The sequence below is a fragment of the Sycon ciliatum genome, chromosome 12, assembly GCF_964019385.1.
Source record: "Sycon ciliatum chromosome 12, ocSycCili1.1, whole genome shotgun sequence".
Lineage (NCBI taxonomy): Eukaryota > Metazoa > Porifera > Calcarea > Leucosolenida > Sycettidae > Sycon > Sycon ciliatum.
Window position 1 is genome coordinate 530,873 of NC_088654.1, and position 25,774 is coordinate 556,646.

General features: G+C 46.0%; 1 protein-coding gene across 1 annotated transcript in view; it reads right to left on the minus strand.

The window, feature by feature from the left end:
• Positions 1–25,774, minus strand: part of LOC135828787 (leucine-rich repeat-containing protein 15-like) — a 220,229-nt gene that overhangs the window by 52,141 nt on the left and 142,314 nt on the right. The window contains exons 12-13 of the mRNA XM_065341220.1: positions 17,155–17,226; positions 4,344–4,415 (exon numbers count right to left, since the gene is read on the minus strand). Coding sequence (XP_065197292.1) covers positions 4,344–4,415; positions 17,155–17,226 — 144 coding nt within the window. The remainder of the gene's footprint in view (positions 1–4,343; positions 4,416–17,154; positions 17,227–25,774) is intronic.

Here is a 25,774-nt window from a genome sequence, read left to right on the forward strand (position 1 = left end):
GAAGACAAATGGTGTGACCCTTTAGTTGCTGTTGAGTGTAGAAGGCTGCTTCCTGCTGTAAATTGCTTAGTCGGCATGTGGGATATTGTAAAAGAAGACATCAGCCGGCCAAGTGAGCTTGAAATTGTGATATCTACCCTATTGTGCGTTGAACGATTACGAAATGTCTAACTTGAATGTTGTACACGCGAGCACGCCAAGCAGAGGCTGACAATCACTGGCGAGATCAACCTCCAGACTGCCAGGATTAGTTCGAGCAAGTTTGAAGCGGAAAGACAGCTAACTTGGCCCTCTTTCTCTCTCAAATTGCAGCAAAGTCGAGTATCTTGCTCAAGCGCTTTCAAACCTTTTCTCTTGGTTTCGCGTCCCAAATCGTGGAACCACGGGAGGATCGATATGAGTTCTCCCCAAAACGCAAAATCATTGCGTATTTGTACTATTCGCACAATGTTACACAAATCGCACCGAACGACGCCATATTTACATGTGCCTGCTCGTGAACAGCCGTGCCCTAGGCCCTGCCCACCCAATTCTTCCTCACTCTTTCTCCTTTCTTACACTATTATCTCATATTGGCCACTGGCTATCGTGAGAATAAAGATTTGAAACAACAACTCGAAGGTATACCTGGTTGTGCGGGCAGAATATTTGTTCAGGACTGGCTTTAGCAATTCGGCTAGCCACTTGGCCATTTCGTGTTGGGTAGCATTGATCATCGACAGGGTAGGTCTAACGGGCAAGTCTTTCTTATGTACTTTCGGCACGCCGTAGAGGACAGGTCGGCACGAGCGAACGGGTCGGATCCGGGTCGTAATCTATATTGAGTATTTTCCAGCCTTCTTGTATCGCAATAGGTATGCCTGCAAGGCGCGTTCATCAAGGTAAGTGCGGTCATGCGTTTCGGTTGGTCCCAGGTGTTGAAACTTCGATGCATCGGCCAGAATAGCATTCATCTTGTCATTGTAATCACTTTGCTGCATTATCACCACTCCAAGTTGAGTAGATGGGAGTGTTTTAATTCGTTTGAGCCCTTCTTACAGCGCACGTCCCTCCTGAGTGCATCGTCAAACTTACTTTTGATCCGGCGTTGTAATCTTGAGGAGCTTGGTGAACCTGAAGCGGTCCAGCACGCTGATGCTCCGATTGACTTCGTGAAGAACACGGCGGTACTCGAGGAGAAAGTGTTCCAAGTCAGCGGTGGTCCTCTCCAGTTCGTCCTTGATAAAGGCGCGTTCGATTCTCCATGGCTTCTTGGCTTAAACTCTCTGCACCCGCTTCTTGGTGGAGCGGGGCGCAACGCAGCACGTAAGGCAGTTCTGTAGAAAGTCTGCATTCTCACGACCACGGATGATCTGGCCTATGCACCTTAAAACATAATTCAGGTCTTGAATTAGCCGGTGGTTCAGTCGCCGTTTTAGAGAGGAAGGCGAACAAAATTTATATACACACAACAAGAAGGTTGTCAATTTCATAATACTAAAAGATTTTCACCCATTTCATCAGTAGTTACATGGACGACTGTTTGTTACTCCTGTGATACTATTCCACTCATTCTGGGATTCTATCACCATTTGTCGAAGTGGGCGAAGAAGGGTTCGGCTGAATCGCTCCGTGAGACCATTTGACAGTGGATAATAAGCACTGCTGAATTTTGTTTTACCTCCATGTCCTTGCACAGCAGCTCGTACCCGTTTCTCACAAATTCTCCTGCTCTTGTACCAGTTGTTGTTGTTGTTGTTGTTGTTGTATACTTTATTTATAGTGGAAATCAAAACAGGCAAAATGCCTAATAACATTGGACCCACTGTGAATAACATGTTAAAGGATATTGTGGAAAAGTAGATACAAGAGAAAAAAAAGAGAAAGGAAAAAAAACCGGAAGGTTGGTTGCAACGAACAGATATCAATCCAGTGAGCATTGGAAAACCTATGTCGCTGATAATATGTACTGCAAGGTTAGGTATACTGCAAGGCTTGAGATTCAAAATCCAAATACCTATTTGAACATTTTGCTGCTGGTGGCAATCTATTCCACATAATGGCTCCAGCGTGCGTTAGGCGCTTAGCAGAACGAGCAGTGCTAGCAGGTGGGACCACAAGCAAGTTGCTTTGGCCTCCCCGAGTGCGAGTTGAGGGCACGACAGCATAAAGGACTCAAACAGGGTGCTACATGCATCATGCAAACATCGCCAGATGAAACAAAACATATTCAAGTGCACAGAAACCTGTAGATCACATACATGCATTCAATTTAGCAGGGGAGCAGTACTGGTCCACAGTGGTGACTTGCAGACTGCCCGAGCGGCACGTTTGAACAGCCTATGTAGCCGTTGTTCCTGGGCAACTGTCAAATAAGGGTAGTAACTAATAGAAGCATACAAAAAATCAGGCAAAATGATAGATCTGAAGTAGGTGAGTCGGCATGGATATGGCAGCGAGGAAGCATGTCGCAGCAGGAAAGCAATTTTGCCAGCAACACGACGAGCAACATGGTCCACCATTGTGGTCCAACTCATGTCCGAGTCAAAATGCAGGCCAAGGTATTTGGCAGATGTGACTACTGGTAGGACTTGTGAATTGCATAAAACATTGATGTCGAGGGCTGCAGCTCTATGGTGTGGTATGGCGAGTATCTGCGTCTTGGTCTCGTTAAGGATCAGTCCACGTTTCTTCAACCAAGTGGCCAGGTACTGAACTGCTGCAGTGAGGCGCTGGGAGACAACTTCTGGCTGTGGACTGCTCGCACGCAGCGAGATGTCATCAGCAAACTGAATGGTGACGTCATGAGGGGCAAGGTCGCCGGCAATATCCCTCACATATACAGAATGAAGAGCAAAGGTCCGAGAACTGACCCTTGAGGAACCCCTGACAGGCTGTCATAAGTTGTACTTCTGGTTTTTCCTGTCTCCACGTATTGCCGGCGATACATCAAGTAGTCTGAAAACCATTGCAAAGCAGTGCTAGTGAGACCCAGTTCAAAGAGGTCCTCAACCAGAATGCTATGCTTTACCTTGTCGAAGGCTTTACACATGTCGACAAATGCTACTCCTGTGTGCTGCCCAGCGGCTTGTGCTTCATTGATGTTCTCTACAGCTAGCGCTAAGGCATCTGCTGTGGAATGCTGGTGTATGTAACCAAACTGACTAGTAGGCAAGAAATTGTTCGTGTTGAGGTACTGCAGAAGCTGCTTATGAACAATACGTTCAAGCACTTTCGACACTATCGGCAATAGGGAGACTGGTCGGTAATTCTTGGGTTGGCTGGGGTCTCCAGCTTTGAACAGAGGCCGTATCTTACCCACCTTCATTGCCGCAGGAAACTGTCCTTCTCTCAATGACTTATTAAATAGTAGCGTGAGTGACAGTGCCAGGATGTCAGCATGCATCTGGAGGAGACTTGCTGGAATATCATCACTCCCAGTTGATTTTCTGGTGTCCAACTGTTCCAACATTTCCCGAGTAGTTGCAATGGAGACTGGCAAGAATTCCGAGAAGTGCACCGCAGGTGGAGGCCCAAGGGGTAGGCGTAGCTGTGCAGGGCGAGCTGGATCTTCCACAACTTTCAAAAAAGTGTCTCGAATCGCATCCACCGTGCACTGTGGATCCCTGTACGTCGACTGTTTGTCTGTCAACTCCTTGATTATTTTCCAAGTCTCTCTGGCATTTCCAGTACATTGCTGAAATTTGGAGTTGTAGAATTCCTGTTTCCGGGTCCTGTTGTAGCTAGTTGCCGCACATCTGGCTGTACTGAATTCATCGTAAGTCTCCTGTGTCTTAGCAGAGAGCCACTTTCGGTGCAACCTATTCCGCTTGTGTAGTAAGTACAACAATTGCCGGTCAATCCATGGCACTGAAGGCTTCTTCGTTCTGTGATTACTTTGAAGTGGGGCATGGACATCCAAAACCTCAATAAACCGGCTACACCACTCGTTCCACATGGCGCTTGGGTTGCCGGTAATACTACACAAGTTCTTCTGGGTTAAGTCAGTTGAGCACTCTTGTGTGGGGTAGCGCTTTTGATGTTTGTGTTATGCAGAGCTCACTGACTTGACAGTTTGAGCACTCTGACAGGGTATGTTCGTGCTTGCTTTAATTAAATAGGGGTTTTGGAATATGTACTTTTCATTTCCATTAGGTTTGGCCTCATTTCCTCTGTGCTGCACTCCTGAGTCCACAAAGGACGAAACAGGTCTGTCCGCAGATTGAGTATTTACCTCAGGTATTGTGCCTGCGAAAAATACATGAAGTTTCAGGAAGATGTGATGCAGCAAAGTAAAAATATTTCAAAAATCATACCCCTGGGGTCCGTTAGGGTCCAACAACCCGGAATAAGGGTTAACTTACAGGAACTGAAGGGCTGAAAGGTTGGCAAATACATTTGTAGGAAGGCTTGCAAGTTGATTATTCGCCAGGTATCTACAAAGGGAGAGGATAAAAGGGGACTAAAATATTTGCGAATACTTGGTTTCAGTGATGGCCGCTAACATACCAGGCGGTAAACCTTTATAGGAGGAGTAGAACACAACACTGTGTGTCAATGAAGCTACACAACACTTTCATAGAATAAGTATGTCATAATTTGTGCGGACTAGGATGCGGATGCAAGTTTAAGAGCTCTGCATCCTTTTGTGAAAGTTTTCTGTTTTAGGTTGTCCCATGTCAGTAGTTTTTTTTGCTCTGACCATGGCGACAAGTGCAAGTAGTATAGTGGTTGACTCCACACATATGGGAGTCCTTCGTTCAGCTCAGTTCTTACAAACAAATGTAGTGATTGCCTAAATGGCCTGGCGGAAATTTGTAGTCGAAATACAGCGAGAGCGACGCGAGGCAGCAGATCGAGAGAAGCGTTTGATGTCCAAGATTAGTCTGCTCACCCGGAAGGTTGAAGAACTGTCTCTGAAAGCTGCTGGATCATCGTCATTTGATCACGGTGCTGGAATTTCCGAAAAAGTCGACCAAAAAACAACTAACAAGAAAAGCCAAAAAAAATAGAAAAAAACGACCTGGTGGAGCTGCTACATCAACAAGTACAAATATGGATACTCCGGGCAGCCACCACCGTACGACCTCCGAGACCTCCGTAGGTGTCGACAGTTCTAGTTCCTCTCCTGAGAGCACAATCGTATCGCAGCTCGGATATTCGAAAAATGCTTCCAACATAGCGGAGAGTGATTTACTTTCTAATTTCGAAGAGGACAACAAAGACAGTGGAGTATATGAACTTGTTTGTGAACGAAAGCCTGCCGGAAGGAAGTGTGTGATGTTCGTTGGCAATCTTCCCTGCAGTGCAGTACCTGAGAAGATTGCTGAGTTTGTGACCATCAGAGCAAGTGAAGCCAAAGTGAACGTCAAGATCTACAAAATTTTCCAAAAGGAAACGTCCTCCGTGACAAGTCTTGTTCTGGATGCTAAGTGTGCAGTACTAGTAAATTCGAGAGAGTTCTGGCCTAGACCTCTGTACTCACGTCTATGGAATTTCGACAAGTATGATTCTACGTCTCCACCATCCTGATCACCTGCGGGTGATGATTAGACAATGGATCTGTTAAGTGGCCTACCAAATATCCGTCCTGAGACATGCCCAGCTGATGAATCGTCTGGTGCCCTCAAGGGATCATCTATCAACTCGGAATGACCAGCACGAGGACGACGAACACGCTCCGACCGTGCCTAACGAACGCCTTTGGCCTAGCCTCCAAATTTGGTGACTTGTGGCATGCTCTCGCACTCCACTCTCCCGATAGTCTCCACCTGACAATGTTCTGTAAATGAGTGTAACAGACTTGAGGGCGACTATTGAAGGAAGAATAGGTGGGAAACATAAGAGGTATGGAATATCGTGATGACCCTGCCTGCCATGACTGAATCAGTGCAGCATTCGCATGGCCTCCAGTTGATCTTGCATGTGAGTGGAACAGACTTGAGATCGATCATGGCATACGTGGTGGACACAATAGGTATGGAACACCTTACTGCATGTGTCTGCAGCGGTTGAATTGGAGCATTAGCGTGGCCTCCAGTTGATCTTCCATGATTCCTTTCTTGGCACTTGTGAGGGCTGCGAGCAGGGAGAAAACACGCTCAACAGCCGCTGAAGATGGCACAAGGCAGAATATAGCCAGGGCTGCCCTCTGCCAATGTGGAAGGCTACTCTGGTTCTTCCGCCAAAGTAGACAGTTGTCGCATGCTTTGACATCTGCAGCAGCCACCAAGAACACAGGCAATTCATCGTTTAGATGTTGACTGGCCACATCTTGGCCCAGAGAAGGAAGGCGACGAAGCTGGTCTACGTCCTAATGATTTGGTTGCAGTTGACGGGCTTTGGCTTGGCAGAATATGCGGAGGATTCTGTACAGCTGCACGGCCAGCATGATCCCGCTCTCCCTTAGTACCTAGAGTACCAAACGTCTTGTTTGATGATCAGCTGGGTTAGTTTCTCTCCACCTCAATCCTTATTACATCCCTCCCCAATTTCATTCTTACTGCTTTCTATCTGCATTTGCCACCTTTTCATTGGGCAGATCTGCCCGTTTGGTTTGCGAATTAAAATAAACACAACAACCTGGTAGAGTGGAACTTATGCAAGCAGTATGCGATAGCGGGTGGCATGCAGGCTTTTACTTGATTGACAAGAGCTCGGGTCTGATCGGCATCTTCGTTGGCCAGCTTCTGAGCCATGGCCTATGTGTTGGGATAGTGCACGTGAGCAGCTGCTGTCGCCAGTTCCTGTAGTTGTTCGTACGAGTTGACGATGAATGTGTGGGTTTTCTGAAGGTTAAGTTCAAGGTTGTCTTTGGCGAAAACTTTCTCGCACTCATTATTATTATTGTTATTATTGTTTCTGTGGGTGGTGTGCTGCTGGGGTCGTAGGTTGCCTTGTTTAACAACGTGATCAGAGGCACCCATAGGGGCAGGCTTTTGATGGTGATATTATTGCGGCTGAAGCTAGAGATGGCCAGGTCCAGGCACGATGCATGTGTGTGTTGGCGTAGGTGGGTGGCAAAGGAGACGTGTTGTGTGAGGCCACGAGTCAATGCAAGTCCTCACCAAATGCATCATTGGTGTCGCTGGGGTGCCACAGGCAGTTCTTAGCGTTGAAATCGCCAAGGAGAAGTATCTCATCCTGGGGTCTTTCAACTAGCTTTATGGCTCTCTCCAGTTCCATCACGAACTCTGCCAGGTCGGACCGTGGGGGACGGTAGATGTTCCCTACCACAATGGAGTCTTGGCCGGTTGTTATTCTAATCCAAATACATTCCGCTTGAATCATTGGAATGGTAATTGTCTCGTGTTGGCAGCTGTGTGGTATGTATGTGGCGACTCCTCCTCCAAAGGTGTCCCGGTCCGCTCTTATGAGTTTGTAGCCGTTGATGGCGTACATCCTGTCGCTGTCCGATGGATCAGCCCAGGTTTCCTGGATGGCGATTATTGACGGTTGTTGCAACTCTGCCACGTGGCTAAGCTCGTCCATCTTGTCGAACAGGCACCTGACGTTCGAGCTGATGAAATTCGCGACTTCCATTATTTTTTATTTATTTTTGTATGTGTTTCGTGTTTTTTTGGTATTTCCTCAATTGAAGGTATTGTTCCCACTGATATTGTGTGGAGAACAACGGTACTGAGTCTGTAGGCTAGGATTGAGTATCCTGTGACACCAGTGGGCTGAAGCGTGAGCCCTGTGCTGGGGCAAGGGGTTGGCTGTGGCCAGGGTCGATGTTGTTGCTCTCTTTTTGTTTTTTGGAATTTTTCAAATCAGGTGAGGATACCACATTGGGACTGGGTCTCCTGCGTCGTTCTATTCTTCACTGTCTGATGAGGGGGTGGGTGATGATGACAACATGCCAAGACAATTGGGGTGAAATTCAATTGTCAGAGTTTTGGTGACTACCCCGACTTGTATCTCAAGACAGACGTGTTTCTCTTGGCTGACAACTTGAAGAATTTCAAAGAAGAAGCTGTCAGGACGTATCAGCTGGATCCAGCAAGTTACTACACTCTGCCTGGATTTGCCTGGGATGCTCTGTTGATGTACTCAGGTGTGTCCTTAGAATTATTGACAGACTATGATCAGCACTTGATTGTAAAATCAAAAATGAGAGGCTGTGTGCCGATGGTCTCACAACGATATGCTGCTAATAATCACTATCTGTTGTGTATCACTGGCCGATTATCTATGTCAGTCCATAACACACAACAAGAGCTACGGTTGTTGTAGCTTGACTCTGGTCAAGGCTACGAGTAAGATCATTTCAAATAATGAAGTCGATGATAAGAATGAATTGGGCAGCTCTTTCACCAACCGGAAAGAGCTCTTTGTTTCGGGGAAAAACAGCAGCAACACCATTACGAGCACACTGTAACCAAATATGAATACTACAGAAAAAGGTGAGTACGGTGCTGGCCCAATTCGGCACTAGCACCCCAAATCACTGCTGTTACAGTTCACATAATCCTGGCCAGATTAGCCCGGATACGAGGACACCTATCGCATGCGCTCTTCCGTACTCAAGGGTCTGAGAATTTTGAAATTTGGAAACTTTCACGTGCATTTTCGATCGCGTTTTCCATCTTCTCGCCTCTCCTGAGCAGCTTCTATGCCACTCAGAAGAACAATGATCGAAGCAACTGAGACATGTACATCTACTGCAGCGACTCCAAAAGGAACTACATGTACATCGAAAAACCAATCTTCCACGATCTCTTTTCGTTCTTCATGTCAGTTCGTACCACACAGTGGCACACACGTAGATACCTTTTGTGATAGTGATATTCACCCCCTTCCTTCCCTGTTTCCTGAGTTTTCCGACGACTTCTCTTAGTTTTTGCGTGTTCTTCATTGAGGTGAGGAACCATTCGCGCAAGCCCCGTCGCAATCCGTTCCTTTACACCGGCAAATAGTAGAACACCTCTTCTAGCACTGAGGACATGTCCCCCATCATCCTTTTTGGGTTTTCGTGAAATAAACAATTTTGAATTTTTCCACTCGACCATTCTGAAATACTACACGCAAAAAATCAGTCACTTTTGGATCAACTGTTGCACCGAAATATGTTGGTGGCGCAAGGAGAAGCTTGTCGTTTGGAGTGACAAGTGATCACCGCTGCTTTTCCTTGTCAGAGTCAACAATACACTTTGTTCTGCAGCGTTGGGAGTAGTGTTGGAGTATAAATTGCTGACTAGACGTCGCGGAGGGGCGAGCTTTCCTGCGCAGGTATGAGTTTGGACGTATTTCAGAATGGTCGAGTGGAAAAATTCAAAATTGTTTATTTCAAGAAAACCCAAAAAGGATGATGGGGGACATGTCCTCAGTGCTAGAAGAGGTAATCTTCTATCTGCCGGTGTATAGTGTTTGCTAATAGATGACTTGCACAAAGATTGTCTGGGTTCGAGACGGGGCAAGTGGACCTTCTGACTCTGACTTCCCCACCTTTTTGAGTTCGTGACCGTTTCGCTTTTTGCCTGACGAACACTGGGCTAGTTGTTTTGGCTAGAGAGTAGAGTTGTTTTGATTCGGCTTGTATCGTCATGCCGAAGCGCTGCTGCGCTCCTGAATGCACTAGCAGACGAGAGATGGAACTGAGGCTCCCATTCCATACGTTCCTTTTCGAGCCGGCCGGCCGGGAGGCAGAAAAATGAGGGAATATTATTTTAGTATCATTGGTGTAGGCTGCAACAAGCACGTTGTGGTCCTGAGGAATGAAGTGTGACTACTTTCCCGCAGTGGAAGCGAAGTCAAGCACAACGGAAGTTTGTGGACGTCTGAGAAAGAACTTGATTCCCTTTGATTCGGCTGCACTAGCTCCAGAGCAACTCTCTCCTGAGGACAGACTGCAGAGAGGCCAGGAACCTGCCAAGTCACGAGTGGAAGCCCAAACCACGAAAATGAAGGGTGGAAGGACTGAGTGTTAGAGCCAGATGGCCTTTAGTAGTACTTCAAGTAGTATCTGAGTTGAAGGAGAGAACAAGTGTGCTGGAGAAACGCTGCGAAGTCCTCAGGCCTGATGTGTATTAGCTACTGTTGAAGTCTCACCTGTTCCGATATGAACATTTCATCAGCCCTGACTCTGAGCAGCTGTATCTAGACTTGGACTTAGGCCAGAGACATAGCATTGTAAACCTTACTGAAGCCATATGTACCCAATGCCTGGCTCTAGTGAGAAAGCAGTTTGGCGCAGGCTCGCAAACTATGATCGAATCAGGGAGTGGTGGAAAGTCACATTATACCTCTCCATGATTAGCTGGTAATGACGACGATGCGGCTCCGGCTGGGTCTCATGGGAAAGTAACTTGCATACCTGTTTAGTTGCAACGAGGCAACAGTACCCCATGTACTGATGACATGATTGAACTACATTTTATCTCCTCCTGGGAGAATGTTGAACAAATAATGCCAGGGTGTGTCTGATACACATCACAGTCTGCTGAGTATGTTCATTATTGTGGACATAACAGACCTGCGCTGTGAGGTACCTTCTGCGTTGGACCTACAGTTGAGCCACTACTCTTCTTACAAATTCCATACAACGGCGAAAGGATTTGTTGGAGCATCATCAAACAGTGCATTCACCTTCATCATACACTGGCTCCGTTGCCTACAGTAGTTCACATTTTGACGGGGCGCGCTGGGACGATACGGAAGGAGCGGCGGGAACCATCGGGTGCTCATGATGCTGGTTAGCGGAGACGGATGTGATTGTCAGGAACGGGAACGCAACCGCACTACTGTACAGATCAGGAAGCGATGGAAGAGTTGAATCTCTTCAACCTTCCATGCCGTGTACAGGGACACAAGCGTAAAAATGGCTACATTTCGAATGTGAACTAGCGATGGCATTGTGTGGCGACGAACACAACTGCAACTGTTCAAATTTCAGCATTTCGAACCTTATGCTTCCCATGATAACTCACCGAATGGCTCACATGACGGAGTAGGACATTACCAGGCTAGGATTATCATTTGCTGTATTTATGGATTGTCCTTGAGTTTTCAGATGAAGTGCTTTATCTTCTACCTGTCGTTTCTTTCGAATGGCCGAATGTCCATGGCTGCTTTCTTGTCTTCATAACAGACTGGTATAACCAGCATGATTCTGCTTTATTTGAGAAGAAATAATATTATAACTTTCCTTTCGGAAAGGAAGCCCAGAAACGTCATGTATGTTGTGCTGTGCGAACCGTACAAGATTTTACAGCTCACCCACGCCTTCCCAACAGGCTCCTACATCCCGTACCGTTAGCGGTACATTGAATATGAACTAGGCTAGCACAGTTATCCTTCGTTCTTTTGATGGCGGTGGGTAGCACGGAACTTGACGTGTTCTTGGGCTCCTCGTGCAACACTTGCTGTTCCCGGATGCCATATTATTGGGTGCATCGAGGTTGCTTCTATGCTCACTGTTGTTTGGTAAGACAATTTTTTATAACTGTTGAGTTCGAAACAGGACGACTGACGACACATTATCCAGACATTACAACGGGAACAGGTTAGTGGGAACGACATTTATTATACTAGTAGACGACGAGACAAGAGACCAAGACGAACGAAACGACTACATTGAAGAGTGAGAAAAGAGAGAGAGAGTTATCAAGTCTAAACGGCAAGATAAAGGGCCTGGGGAGCTATGGCAAATATGGGCGCGCAGGTAGCTACCCAGGCCAACGGAGCAAAAGGAGACAAAAGGTGCGTACGCAAGTGCATGCAGGCCAGCTTGAAAAGGTACGGGAGGAGGTACCTAACATAACTATTTCACCGAAGAATAAGGCAAGAGTACTTTGGGTTGGTTTGGATGCCTGGCTTCTCTTCACATAATAATACAGTCGTGTACTTCCAACATTGGCACTAACCCTACAAGTGCACATGCATGACTAATGAGCTGCTGAAGACAGTGCCGGTACTGATCATGTACAGGTACATGCCGTGCATCGTTCATTCATGCTGACAAAAAAAGTACACTACACTAGTCTACTCTACAGACGCTGAGACGGTGTAGGGTGCCCGCAGTGTAGCCTGGGTGCACAGGGTGCACTTGCCCCATCTCACTCGCGGCTCGGATCTTTGTGCAAGTCATCTATTGAGGACGTAGCTCGCTGTTTTATCAGCGCTTGTAATTTGGCTATTTTCAAGACGATCATTTGTGGCGTCAAGGGATGATTGCCCTCGTCTTCTGGGATGCTGGCGTGGCTAAGTGATGCTGCCCTAAGAACTCTTCTAAGGTGAGGTAATGTTGGCTTGATGGAGTGTGGTTCGTAGCTTGTTCTTGTACGCTGTGCCGTGGCTCGTTTGTAGACCTATAAATCGTGCCAATATTGGGCCAATACTGAGGGGTATACCAATTTCATGATTCCCTTCAAAAGATTTTGCGCAGGCTTTGGAATGTCGATCTACACCCCAAAGCAAACCTACCTGCAAAATTTGAGCGAAATCTGAGAGATCGACTTGCACATATGTTCCAGTTTTCTCAGACATGCTCTCTTAAGAATATTTGTGAATATTTAGGTTCAGTGATGGCGGCTAACATACCAGGCGGTAAACCGTAATAGGAGGAATAGAACACAAGACAAGTAATGAAAAGAATTGCATGAAAGCAAAAACGTGATAGAAAAATTGGAACCCTACTCAAACACAGGAAAATTCAATGAAGCGAGCACTGTCATAGAATAAGTATGCCATACACTCTCAGTAGTATGACAGAAAAGAAACATGCTAAGAGAAATGACATGATGTACTTGTACCTAACAATATCACACTCCGGAACACCACAGGAATTGACTACATCCTACACTCGGCCATCGCCAAGGGGCGCAAGGCATTGATAGGGCGATGTTACGTTACGCCTTGGCGGATAATGCTCGAAAAGGTGGCGGATTCTGCTTTTTTTGCACCAAAATTGGCAGAACCATACAAACCCTATGGCGGGCAATTCCTCGAATTTCTTTATCCACATACCAAACATGCATGAAACTTACCAGAAAAAGTACCGAATTCTGCAAATTTTTCTGCCGGCATTATCCGCCAAGCCGTATGTTACGTGGAGCGCGCTCTTCTTACGCACATGATGGTTTCGCGAAGTACCGCAAAGGATAGCTGACATTGCAGGTAAGACATCACTTGCCCATAAGGTTTGCCGTCATGCTTCGCCAACATGCCACGCAAGCGCTTAAGAAACATTCGTGGGATGTTCTGCCAGTCGTGGAAAAGACAAGCGGAGTAAATTTCGAAAGGTGAACATGCACAATCTCTTCATTGTACTGCAATTTCTTCTGCCTCTCGTGTTGCAGAAAAAGTGCAGAAATATTCCTACAAGCATATGGAGCTGCATGTGGATGGAACACGCGTGCATCGATAACATTTAATACGTTTTGCGCACGAGTCCCAAACCCTCATACTCGAAGTACGCGAATGGCCGACCTTGTGTCACTTGCTGTGATTGTACTGGCTGCAGTGAATACTTCACCCTGAAAGGGAGCTAACAAACGTTCAATCGTTACATCAGGCCAAACTATAGGTAGCAAATCAGCAAAGATGTCACGCACTTCCTAATAATTATTATAACATTGTTCCTGACGTGGGGAAGCCCCCCGCGTCGGAAAGCACATGGCATGTGCTGGAGTGAAATCCTTGCAACATACAAACGTTAATGGTACATCTTTCAGAGGCCGTCCATACCTCAATACAATGGCATCGCGGAAGTCACAACTCGACAGGCTGAAACCATGCTCCTTCAAGGGAAGAATATTCAGCCAGCCAGAGACACCCTTGGCGGAAAGGTGCTCAAGCTGGCGAACAGTTGATGCATCTGGCATCCTACGCACGTCAGCACATCGCAGGTTATCGATTTCCACGCGACGTTTTGCAGCAGCAGCTTTGGCACGCTTGGCGGAATCACAGGCCAGTTCAATAGAAACCGATGAAGATGACGCTTCTTTACAGTCAGTTTGTGATTGAAGGAACTCGAACAAGATTATAAGATCATAATAAAAACAAGGCATTAATTTCTATTTGAAACTCGGATGTTGAGCCATAAAGAAATGTAGAAAGGAAAAGGAAATAAGGGTACGAGTCAGTTACAGTGATGGAGAGTTACTCTGAACTCGTATCCTTATTTCCTTTTCCTTTCTACATTTATTTTTATTTATTACTTGCATGTACGAGTGAGCTAGAACGATGATATAATGATTTAATTATCATATACAATGTAGCTCATGGGTATTGAACATAATATTATGTCATTTATGAATATGTCTATATGTCATTGAATATTGCAGCCTGAGTGATAATAATAGGGCTGTTTCCTACAGCAGCGAACCCAGCTTGCGCGTTGTCCTCCACTCTTCATCGATCCTGTCCGCACTTCTGAAGATGTTCGTATACTCAGTTTTGTCCCGGTTCATGATCAGGGACCACTGTAGTAGCACCGTGCTGGCAGTCGCCTCCACGTCCGCCAGCCAGGACTTTGAGGTGCTGACAAAGTCTGCATCGTCCGCATACACAAGTTCGAGCGGCCGACCGCTGTCTGGTGAGGTGTTTGTCGCAGCGTCTATGAATGCAGCCGATGATGCCCGGGCAGAAATTCGCGCGAGGGGGCTGTGGACCCGGGCCCAGAACGCCTACATGGACGTTCGAGTATTTCACCCTGATGCGCCTTCCTATGCTGGGTTTTGGCAGAGCACGACCGCAGAAAGAAATCTGAGTTTGCTGAACGCATAATCAATGTGGATCTTGTTACATTCACTCCTCTCATTTTCACCACGGCCGGTTGTTGTGCGCCAGATTGCTCGCGTTTCATCAAGCGTTTGTGTGGTCTGCTTTCCAGGGGAGAGAAGAAGAAGTATGCAGAGATGACGACATATGTAGGCTGTCGCCTCGCCGTTGCATTATTACGGTCAACTATTATGTAAATTCGCGGAGCTAGATCATCCTACCACCGACCAGTCAACGCACTGCGTGAGTTGGCGGTGGCTGAGGGACGCCTGTGAGTCGCTGAGAGACAATGGCCGTTTACATCACATTCAGAGGTGGATTTTGTATTGTCCTTGTCTAAAGTTAGTTGTACTATGATTGGATTCGTTTCATGTTGGTTTTGGGCATTCCGCCTGGAGAGCTATGTGCCAGAACTTTGCAGCTTAGAGAGCGTGTGTGGGCAGGCGTGTGTTTACCGCCATATTGCCAGGTGTGTCTTTACCACCATATTTATCAACCATAAGTATAGCTGCAGTGGTGTCTTCAACTTCATTCTCCCGAGTCAAGCTCCGTATGAAAACATCCAAGAAGAAGATTGCCTGATGAGTCACGCGGGGACGAAGCGTACGTCGTAATCGAGCTATGTCGTTGCTGTGTCATCTTCTAAGTGCCATGCGCTACTTGATGTACCAGCCTGCTATGTCGGATACCGCCAACCATGCATCGACCAGGCGCCAAGTGCAAACTGATGGTGGTGGTGGTGGTGAGAAGGAGAGCTCTGTGCCAGAACTTTGCAGCTTAGAGAGCGTGGCCTGTGTTTACCGCCATATTGCCAGGTGTGTCTTTTCCACCATATTTATCAGCTTGGCAAATCATTTCATCTAACGTGGTCTGATATGAAAAAAGCCAAAATGTGTGTTCCCATGAAGAGGACATCACGATACTAGAAACAATTTGCTGGTTAACTCAGGTTTATCTCGCTAAACTCCTGTTTGGGTCAGAGAGTCAGAGAGTCAGAGAGTGGTCGAATAGCAGTCCAAATTGAAATCTTGATGAATGCGTTATCTTTGAAAGACAATTCAAAACAAAAAAGACTTTGTAGACACATTGTGCAGCATAAAAGTCAATCAGTCACCAAGACAAGATTTGAAGAGTTTTACTGGAGTCTCCGAAATAAGAATAATGCATGATGAACATCGTTGTACACGATCAGAAAACCAAAAGAGAATCAGCTTGAAGACCAATTCACGCCTCCATTGTTGTTTTCTCAGAAATTCCGAGTCCAAGCTTAACAGTGTAGTTAAACCCTCATTCCATGTTTACATTTTTTTACTACGTAACCAGTTTATTGGGGTCCTTTTGCAATCCAGGAATCTATTGTTCGGTATTCTTGCAAACTCTCCATTTTATATAACTTGTGTGCTGTGTTACCTTCCCATAGACCAATGCTTTGATCAAACTGCATTTGTTGACAGCTCTGAAGTTTGCCGGGATAATTTTCAAGTTGCAAAATACCAGCCAAAACGATCCTGGGGTCCAAAAGGACCCCAATATACTGGGAGCATAGGAAAAAAGGCAACGTGGAATAAGGGATAATGCCTGTAGGAGAACAATTTCTTGTAGGGCCTCATACGTCAGTGGATGTCATCCATGTGTTCGGTGACCATGGAGATAAATACCAAAACTAGCCTCTAACCCAAATTACGTATGTATTTCGGTTATGCCGTTTTCATTATGCAGAGCTCACGGACTTGTCAGTTTGAGCACTCCGGCAAGGTATGTTCGGGCCTGGTTTAAGTAGGGCTTTAAATAGGGCTTTGCAAAATATATTTTTCATTGCTATCAGGTTCGGCCTCATTTTAGCTGTTCTGCTCTGATAAATCCACAAAGGACGAAACAGGTCTGGAACAGATCTGTCCGCAGATTGAGTATTTCGCTCCTGCTCTTGTAGCAGTTGAGCGCTCTGGCAAGGTACTTTCTGGCCTGGATTAAATAGGGCCTTAAAAAATTATTTTTCATTGCCATCAGTCTTGGCCTCATTTCCTCTGTGGTGCGCTGATAAGTCCACAAAGGACGAAACAGGTCTTTCCGCAGATTCAGGATTTCGCTCCTGCTCTTCTAGCAGTTGAGCACTCTTGTGTGGGGTAGCGCTTTTGGCGTTTGTGTTATGCAGAGCTCACTGACTTGTCAGTTTAAGCACAATGACAGGGTACGTTTGGCCTGGTTTAATTAAAATAGGATTTTGGAATTTTTTCATTGTAATCATATTTGGCCATATTTCCTCTGTGCTGCGCTCATGAGTCGACAAAAGATGAAACAGGTCTGTCTGCAGATTGAGTACTTATCTAGGGTATTGTGTTGTTGAGGAATACATTAAATTTCAAGGAGATGTGATGCAGCAAAGCAAAAATATTTCAAAAATCATACCCCTGGGGACCCTTTGGACCCCACAACCCGGAATGAGGGTTAACTTACAGGTACCCAAGATTTGGTAGGTTTTCAAATAGATATGTAGGAAGGCTTGCAAGTTGATTATTGTTCAGAAGTCTACAAAAGGAGAGGAGAAAAGGGGACTAAAACATTTGCGAATATTTGGGTTCAGTGATGGCCGCTAACATACCAGGCGGTAAACCTTTATAGGAGGAGTAGAACACAAGTCAAGGATCATTTAAACACAATTGCATGAAAGCAAGAATGTGATAAGTAAATTGGAACCCTACTCAATCCCAGCAAAATTCAATGAAGCGAGAACTGTCATAGAATAAGTATGCCATACACTCTCAGTAGTTGGAGCTGGTTGAATATTATTTAAACGCTCAGGGAATTCCAATGTCAGTTTCCGGTTGTGAAGTGCTGCGAATGTGTCATCCTCGCAACGCCTATAAAATTGGGGCCAATGCCTATCTGGAATTGTGTTCTCAAAATATCCAACAAAGATATTGGCTAGGACGGGGCCCAATGGTGAACCCATGGCGACTCCGTCCCTCTGTGCGTACATATTATCATTAAAACTGAACTGCACATCTGATGTGGCTTTGGAAAGCAGCTTCTTGAAAAGATCTTGGGGTATTTGCGGGGCTGATATTTCATCATCATGGTATAGCGACTGTATGCAGATATATTTTGTTTCCTTGAGAGGCACGTTTGTAAAGAGGCTGACTACACCGAAAGAGCACAGGAACAGCGATCCAGAGTTCTCTGCCCACTGCTGACCAAATTTCCTTACATTATTCACGAACTCGCATTGTTAGTCTACCACATACATATACACACAAAATTGTCGTATTTGTTCATAGATGCATTAACTCCTCCTGTAGCCCCCTTCTTCACCAATTATTCACCCGAACGGCCCCGGGGACTGTTCCGGAGGATCAGCGCACCACACGGGGACAAGTGTCGAACTTGCTTCAAGTTCCCTTTCTTCGTGGGCCTGGGGGATGATCGACCATGATGTTTCGGGGAAGCATTCTCTGGAACGCTCTCCCCTCTGATTTTAGAGTGATAGGTGTCCCTGGTCCCTTCCGAAAAGCTCTTTCTGCCATTGATATACTTACCTTTTGAATATCCTCGTTATACCTTCATCATCTGCCATAATATCCAACCTTCTCATCTGTCAATCATTTGTGCATGCATGTCTAAAAAATAAACCACGTATTCCTGACTCCATGAAATTGTCTTTCTATTCTTTGACTTCATGAAATTATTGTCTTTCTATTTCTGACTCCATGAAATTGTCTTCATATAATATTTTTCCTTTTCTTCTTTTGCTCCTTTCTGTCTTATATTATTATTATCATTTTTTGTTTTCCCTTGCATATCATCCCTTCATCAATCTGTGAGAACCTGTCCTATGGGCAGGTGAGAAGGCATCTCTGCCTGTTCATTTGGTGAAGTAAAATAAACAACAACAATAACAGCAATGTATAAGGCCCTTCATTACTTTAATTGCTTGCCCGCCCGGCTTCGCGAAAACCCTTCTCGTACTCCCTTCAAACCCGAGATATCCTTGCTGTTGCACAACTCTGTATGCTCGTGTAGTGACCACCCCTGCCCATACACTTAAGTACACAACTCTGTATGCTCGTGTAGCGACCACCCCTGCCCGTACACTTAAGTAGTCATTAACCCCTCACGTCTGTTTTTTTGTGCGATTTCACGCCACTTAACAATATGGCCACCAAAAGTCTCGACTGGGCTTCAATGGCAAGAAAATTTGAATTTTCAAATCGTCAGAACACGAGTAGGTCATGGTTTCCCCTGGATTTTGGAGACTAGTCAGCTCGGACAGCCCGGGGACCACGCTGATTATCTGCGTCTTGTTTCAAGCTTTGCGCTCGTACCTCACATGACTGCCTTTCCTTCAAGAAACATTTGTTCTGTGTCGTGCGACTTTGGCTTCGTTCTGGAATACTCCTTGTGTCATCGCTGACAAACTCGGCTCCGTGAAGCCCTTCCCGATTTTTTTCGATAGTTTCCCAGGTAAACGACTATCCTCTGGTTGTCTTCTCCAAGTGTCATTAGAATATGCGCGTGAACTTCTAAATACGCTCGACGAGTCCGGAGCCGGTTTTCTCTTGATTTGGAAGACAAATGGTGTGACCCTTTAGTTGCTGTTGAGTGTAGAAGGCTGCTTCCTGCTGTAAATTGCTAAGTCGGCATGTGGGATATTGTAGAAGAAGACAGCAGCCGGCCAAGTGAGCTTGAAATTGTGATATCTACCCTATTGTGCGTTGAACGATTACGAAATATCTAACTTGAATGTTGTACACGCGTGCACGCCAAGCAGAGAATGACAATCACTGGCGAGATCAACCTCCAGACTGCCAGGAGTAGTTCGAGCAAGTTTGAAGGCAGACCAGGACGCCTTTCCAACCTCTTTCTCTCTCAAATTGCCGAAAAGTCGAGTATCTCGCTCAAGCGCTTTCAAACCTTTTCTCTTGGTTTCTTGTCCCAAATCGTGGAACCACGCGAGGATCGACATGAGTTTCTCCCAAAAACGCAAACTCATCGCGTATTTGTACTATTCGCACAATGTTACATAAATCGCACCGAACGACGCCATATTTATAAGTGCCTGCACGTGAACAGCCGTGCCCTAGGCCCTGCCCACCCAATTCTTCCTCTCCTTCCACTCCTTCTCCTTTACTGTTATCTCTTAGGGGTCGTCCGCAATTATCGAAAGTTTTTTCCAATCCGTAGCAGCTTCGAAAGTGGGTGGGTGGGTCAAGGCCAGTTACGGATTGAAAAACTTTCGAAATGACACGTGCGCGTGTCACGTGTACGTCTACGTGTAGCCCCTGTTTTCCGCGCTCGGCTGCGCGCGAACTGTCTACTACAAATATTTTTGTAGTTCTGGCAGTTTCTGCGCCCCCGCGCGCGCTTCCTTGGCTGCTCCTGGGCCGGGGATCATAAAGTTCGGCGCATTCGACGGCGAGTCGACACTTTCTATTTTTGAGTTTCACTGTCTCCTTCGTCCAGAGTACCGTCTTCCATGCACTCCTTTGAAGTCCTTCCGTCTAGCGCTGGCGCTGACGACTGTTATTGACTATGTCCAGACAGGCGACGTTGTTTGGAAAGGCGGTGAAGAAGCAGCCCTTTTTCACATTTCGGTGATCACCAATTAAACATCAATATGGTAGTTGTACCAATAACAACTTATAAACAGAAACAAAACAATCTCCAGTTAGTGCCACATGTCGGCGACGCAGGCTGCTGTGGTTTGGCCATGTGGTGCGAGAGGGTCCGGAATCCGCCTCGTTCCAAGCACTGGAGCTATCAATCAACACAAACGACATAAAAAAACCCGTGGCCGTCCGCCATTGCGGTGAATAGATAGGATTCGGCACGACCTGAAGGCAGCGGATCTCTCCGTGGAGAGCGCTCTCCAAGCTGCAGGAGAAAGACTTACTTGGCTTGACACTGTTGACAGATGTGTCTACTCTGCTCCTGTCTAACAGGTTCAGGGAAGATGCGAGCTGTGTTTATTATTATTTATTATTATGGTAGTTGTAATACAATACATGATGTCACTATGACTGATGGACCAGCACTGATTGAGTTTGTTCCATATGTGTTGGGTTGTGGGTCCACCAATAATATTTTATTACGGACTGGGGAGGGGGGGGGGGGTGGGTGAGGAAAAATTTGAAGCTGCTACGGATTGGAAAAAACTTTCGATAATTGCGGACGACCCCTTATTGGCCACTGGCTATCGTGAGAAAAAAGATTTGAAACAACAACTCGAAGGTATCCCTGGTTGTGTGGGCAGAATATTTGTTCAGGACTGGCTTTAGCAATTCGGCTAGCCACTTGGCCATTTCGTGTTGGGTAGCATTGATCATCGACAGGGTAGGTCTAAGGGGCACGTCTTTCTTATGTACTTTCGGCACGTCGTAGAGGACAGGTCGGCACGAGCCAACGGGTCGGATCCGGGTCGTAATCTATATAGATTATTTTTACAGCCTTCTTGTATCGCAAGAGGGTGGTGGCGTTCCTGCGGATGCGGAAAACTGGGCCTTTGGCCGAGTCTCACGCGAACCGTGAAATGTTTTTTTTTTTTTTTGTATCGCAATATGTATGCCTGCAAGACGCATTCAACAAGGTAAGTGCGGTCATGCGTTTCGGTCGGTCCCAGGTGTTGAAACTTCGATGCATCGGCCAGAATAGCATTCATCTTGTCATTGTAATCACTTTGCTGCATTATCACCACTCCAAGTTGAGTAGATGGGCGTGTTTTAATTCGTTTGAGCCCTTCTTATAGCGCACCTCCCTCCTGAGTGCTTCGTCAAACTTACTTTTGATCCGGCATTGTAATATTGAGGAGCTTGGTGAACCTGAAGCGGTCCAGCACGCTGATGCTCCGATTGACTTCGTGAAGAACACGGCGGTACTCAAAGAGAAAGTGTTCCAAGCCAGCGGTGGTCCTCTTCAGTTCGATTCTCCATGGCTTCTTGGCTTTAACTCTCTGCACTTGCTTCTTGGTGGAGCGGGGCGCAACGCAGCACGTAAGGCAGTTCTGTAGAAAGTCTGCATTCTCACGACCACGGATGATCTGGCCTATGCACTTTAAAACATAATTCAGGTCTTGAATTATCCGGTGGTTCAGTCGCCAATTTAGAGAGGTAGGCGAACAAAATTTATATACACACTACCCTTTGCATGCTGAGCCCCTTGTCTCCAATCCACTGGCTTTCCAGCGCTCTGACTCTCTTGGTTGAGTATGCACTCACAGCTCGGAACGAAATTTATTCTCATTTCACTCCACCTTGATGGATTTTCATCGTCCTGGGCTCATTGGAAAGATCAGGACCAAGCGAATCCATCCTGGCAGCTCTCAGCTCCATAAACACATTAGGGCCACTTCCACGACCCTCTCCAAACCACTCCACCGTGCCTCGGAACGGCACAACAACTCAATTTCACATTCTTGCTCGGCTTCTTGCCCAAATTCAACAGATTTTCACAATTCAAACTGCGCTGCATGTACAAAGCTCAGATCCAAGCGCTTCATTTGATGTCCAGCACGCATGCGCCGCGCCAAAGGGAAATCCCCTGGCACGCTCCTCAGCAAAAAGAAGTCATGAACAAAAATATTCGCGTTCACTCTGGGCCGTGATTTCCGTGTTTATCTTGTCGCCGCTTAATGAATTCTTATCCTATCGCGAAGAACTTTATTTCTCTGGAAAGATGAGATCAAGACCTTTCCAACGATGTATTGATTTTTGCGATGCGTTTATGTTTGACAAAGTTACGAAAGTTTGTACACTGGTCTATGCACTGCGATATATCGCGCCATTTTTTGTGAGTTAACTCGTACGTAGTGGATCAGGTCATGCATAAAGTGCGAGTTAACTCGTACTCAGCACGCAAAGGGTTAAAGGGAAAGTTAAGGCAAAAATTAAATTTTCACCAGTTGTAGTCTTCGGGGTGCTGAGTCGAATGGTCGTGGTCCGAGGAAGCTGAGACTCTCCCTTCCTGCTTGAATTCCAATCGAACTCGCGCACTTCCACCGAAACTGGGTGACCGCGCCCTACTAGATGGGGATTTGTATGCAAAATGACACTAAAAGCGCCATTTCATTCTTATAAAAGCATGGATGACCGCGATTGGCCCATATGTTGTAGTCTTTTGGGCGCTGAGTCGATTGGTTTTGGTCCGAAAAGGCTGCGATGCAGCGTTTCCCCTTTATTCCCAATCGAACATGGTTGAACAAGCGGTCACGTGCTCCTGCGTACACCAGTCACCTAGTCACCGTGCCTGCAGGGTACAACTTACTAGCCTGTTTGACCTTTTTTGGGTGCAGTCCTGTCACTCGAGTTGAACTCGAGTTGAACCTTGGTGTGAAACTTGTTAGTTGTCGCCTGCTGGCGTGGTGACCAGGTGATTTGGGCACCCAGGAGCACGTGACCGCTTGTTCAACCATGTTCGATTGGGAATAAAATGAGGAACGCTGCATCGCAGCCTTTTCGGACCAAACCCGGGCGACTCAGCGTCCAAAAGACTACAACATATGGGCCAATCGCGGTCATCCGTGCTTGTATAAGAACAAAATGGCTCTTTTAGTGACATTTTGCATAAAAATCCCCATCTAGTAGGGCGCAGCCACCCAGTTTCGGTGGAAGTGGGCGAGTTCGATTGGAAGGGAGCGTCTCAGCTTCCTCGGACCAAGAAAATTCGACTCAGCACCCCGAAGACTACAACTGGTGAAATTTTAGTTTTTGCCTCAACTTCCCCTTTAAAACATAATTCAGGTCTTGAATTAGTCGGTGGTTCAGTCGCCGTTTTAGAAAGGTAGGCGAAAAAAATTTATATACACACAACAAGAAGGTTGTCAATTTCATAATACTAATAGCTTTTCACCCATTTCATCAGTAGTTACATGGACGACTGTTTGTTACTACTGTGATACTATTCCACTCATTCTGGGATTCTATCACCATTTGTCGAAGTGGGCGAAGAAGGGTTCGGCTGAATCGCTGCGTGAGACCATTTGACAGTGGATAATAAGCACTGCTGAATTTTGTTTTACCTCCATGTCCTTGCACAGCAGCTCGTTCCCGTTGCTCACAAATTCTCCTGCTCTTGTAGCAGGTGAGCACTCTTGTGTGGGGTAGCGCTTTTGCTGTTTGCGTTATGCAGAGCTCACTGCCTTGACAGTTTGAGCACGCTGACAGGGTATGTTCGTGCCTGCTTTAATTAAAGAGGGGTTTTGGAATATGTACTTTTCATTGCCATTAGGTTTGGCCTCATTTCCTCTGTGCTGCGCTCATGAATCCACAAAGGACGAAACAGGTCTGTCCGCAGATTGATTATTTACTTCAGGTATTGTGACTGTGAGAAATACATGAAGTTTCAGGGAGAAATGATGCAGCAAAGTAAAAATATTTCAAAAATCATACCCCTGGGTCTGTTAGGGTCCAACAACCCGGAATAAGGGTCAACTTACAGGAACTGAAGGGCTGGAAGGTTGGCAAATACATTTGTAAGAAGGCTTGCAAGTTGATTATTCTCCAGGTATCTACAAAGGGAGAGGAATAAAGTTCATTTTAATGAACTTTTTTTCCTCTCCCTTTGTAAAAGACTATTTGTGAATATTTTGGTTCAGTGATGGCTGCTTACCAACCAGGGGGTAAACCGTTATAGGAGGAATAGAACACAACAAAAATACTGAAAACAATTGGATGAAAGCAAAAATGTGATAGAGAAATTGGAACCATACTCAAACACAGGAAAATTCAATGAAGCGAGCACTGTCATAGAATAAGTATGCCATACACTCTCAGTGGTATGACAAAAAGAAACAATCTAAGAGAAATGTGATAATGTACTTGTACCTAACAATATCACACTCCGGCACACCACAGGAAATGACTACATCCTACCCTCGGCCATCTCCAAGGGGCGCAAGGCATTGATAGGGCGATGTTACGTGGAGCGCGCTCTTCTTACACACATGATGGTTTCGCGAAGTACCGCAAAGTATAGCTGACATTGCAGGTAAGACATCACTTGCCCATAAGGTTTGCCATCATGCTTCGCAAACATGCCACGCAAGCGCTTAAGAAACATTCGTGGGATGTTCTGCCAGTCGTGGAAAAGACAAGCGGAGTAAAGTTCGAAAGGTGAACATGCACAATCTCTTCATTGTACTGCAATTTCTTCTGCCTCTCGTGTTGCAGAAAAAGCGCAGAAATATTCCTACAAGCATATGGAGCTGCATGTGGATGGAACACTAGTGCATCGATAACATTTAATACGTTTTGCGCACGAGTCCAAAACCCTCATACTCGAAGTGCGCGAATGGCCGACCTTGTGTCACTTGCTGTGATTGTACTGGCTGCAGTGAATACTTCACCCTGAAAGGGAGCTAACAAACGTTCAATCGTTACATCAGGCCAAACTATAGGTAGCAAATCAGCAAAGATGTCACGCACTTCCTAATATTATAACATTGTTCCTGACGGTGGGGAAGCCCCCCCCCCCCCCTCCCGTCGGAAAGCACATGGCATGTGCTGGAGTGAAATCCTTGCAACATACTAACAATAATGGTACATTTTTCAGAGGCCGTCCATATCTCAATACAATGGCATCGCGGAAGTCACAACTCGACAGGCTGAAACCATGCTCCTTCAAGGGAAGAATATTCAGCCAGCCAGAGACACCCTTGGCGGAAAGGTGCTCAAGCTGGCGAACAGTTGATGCATCTGGCATCCTACGCACGTCAGCACATCGCAGGTTATCGATTTCCACGCGACGTTTTGCAGCAGCAGCTTTGGCACGCTTGGCGGAATCACAGGCCAGTTCAATAGAAACCGATGAAGATGACGCTTCTTTACAGTCAGTTTGTGATTGAAGGAACTCGAACAAGATTATAAGATCATAGTAAAAACAAGGCATTTATTTTTATTTCTTACTTGCATGTACGAGTGAGCTAGAACGATGATATAATGATTTAATTATCATATACAATGTAGCTCACGGGTATTGAAGATATGTCATTTATGAATATGGCTATATGTCATTGAATATTGCAGCCTGAGTGATAATAATAGTGCTATTTCGTGCAGCAGCGAACCCAGCTTGCGCGTTGTCCTCC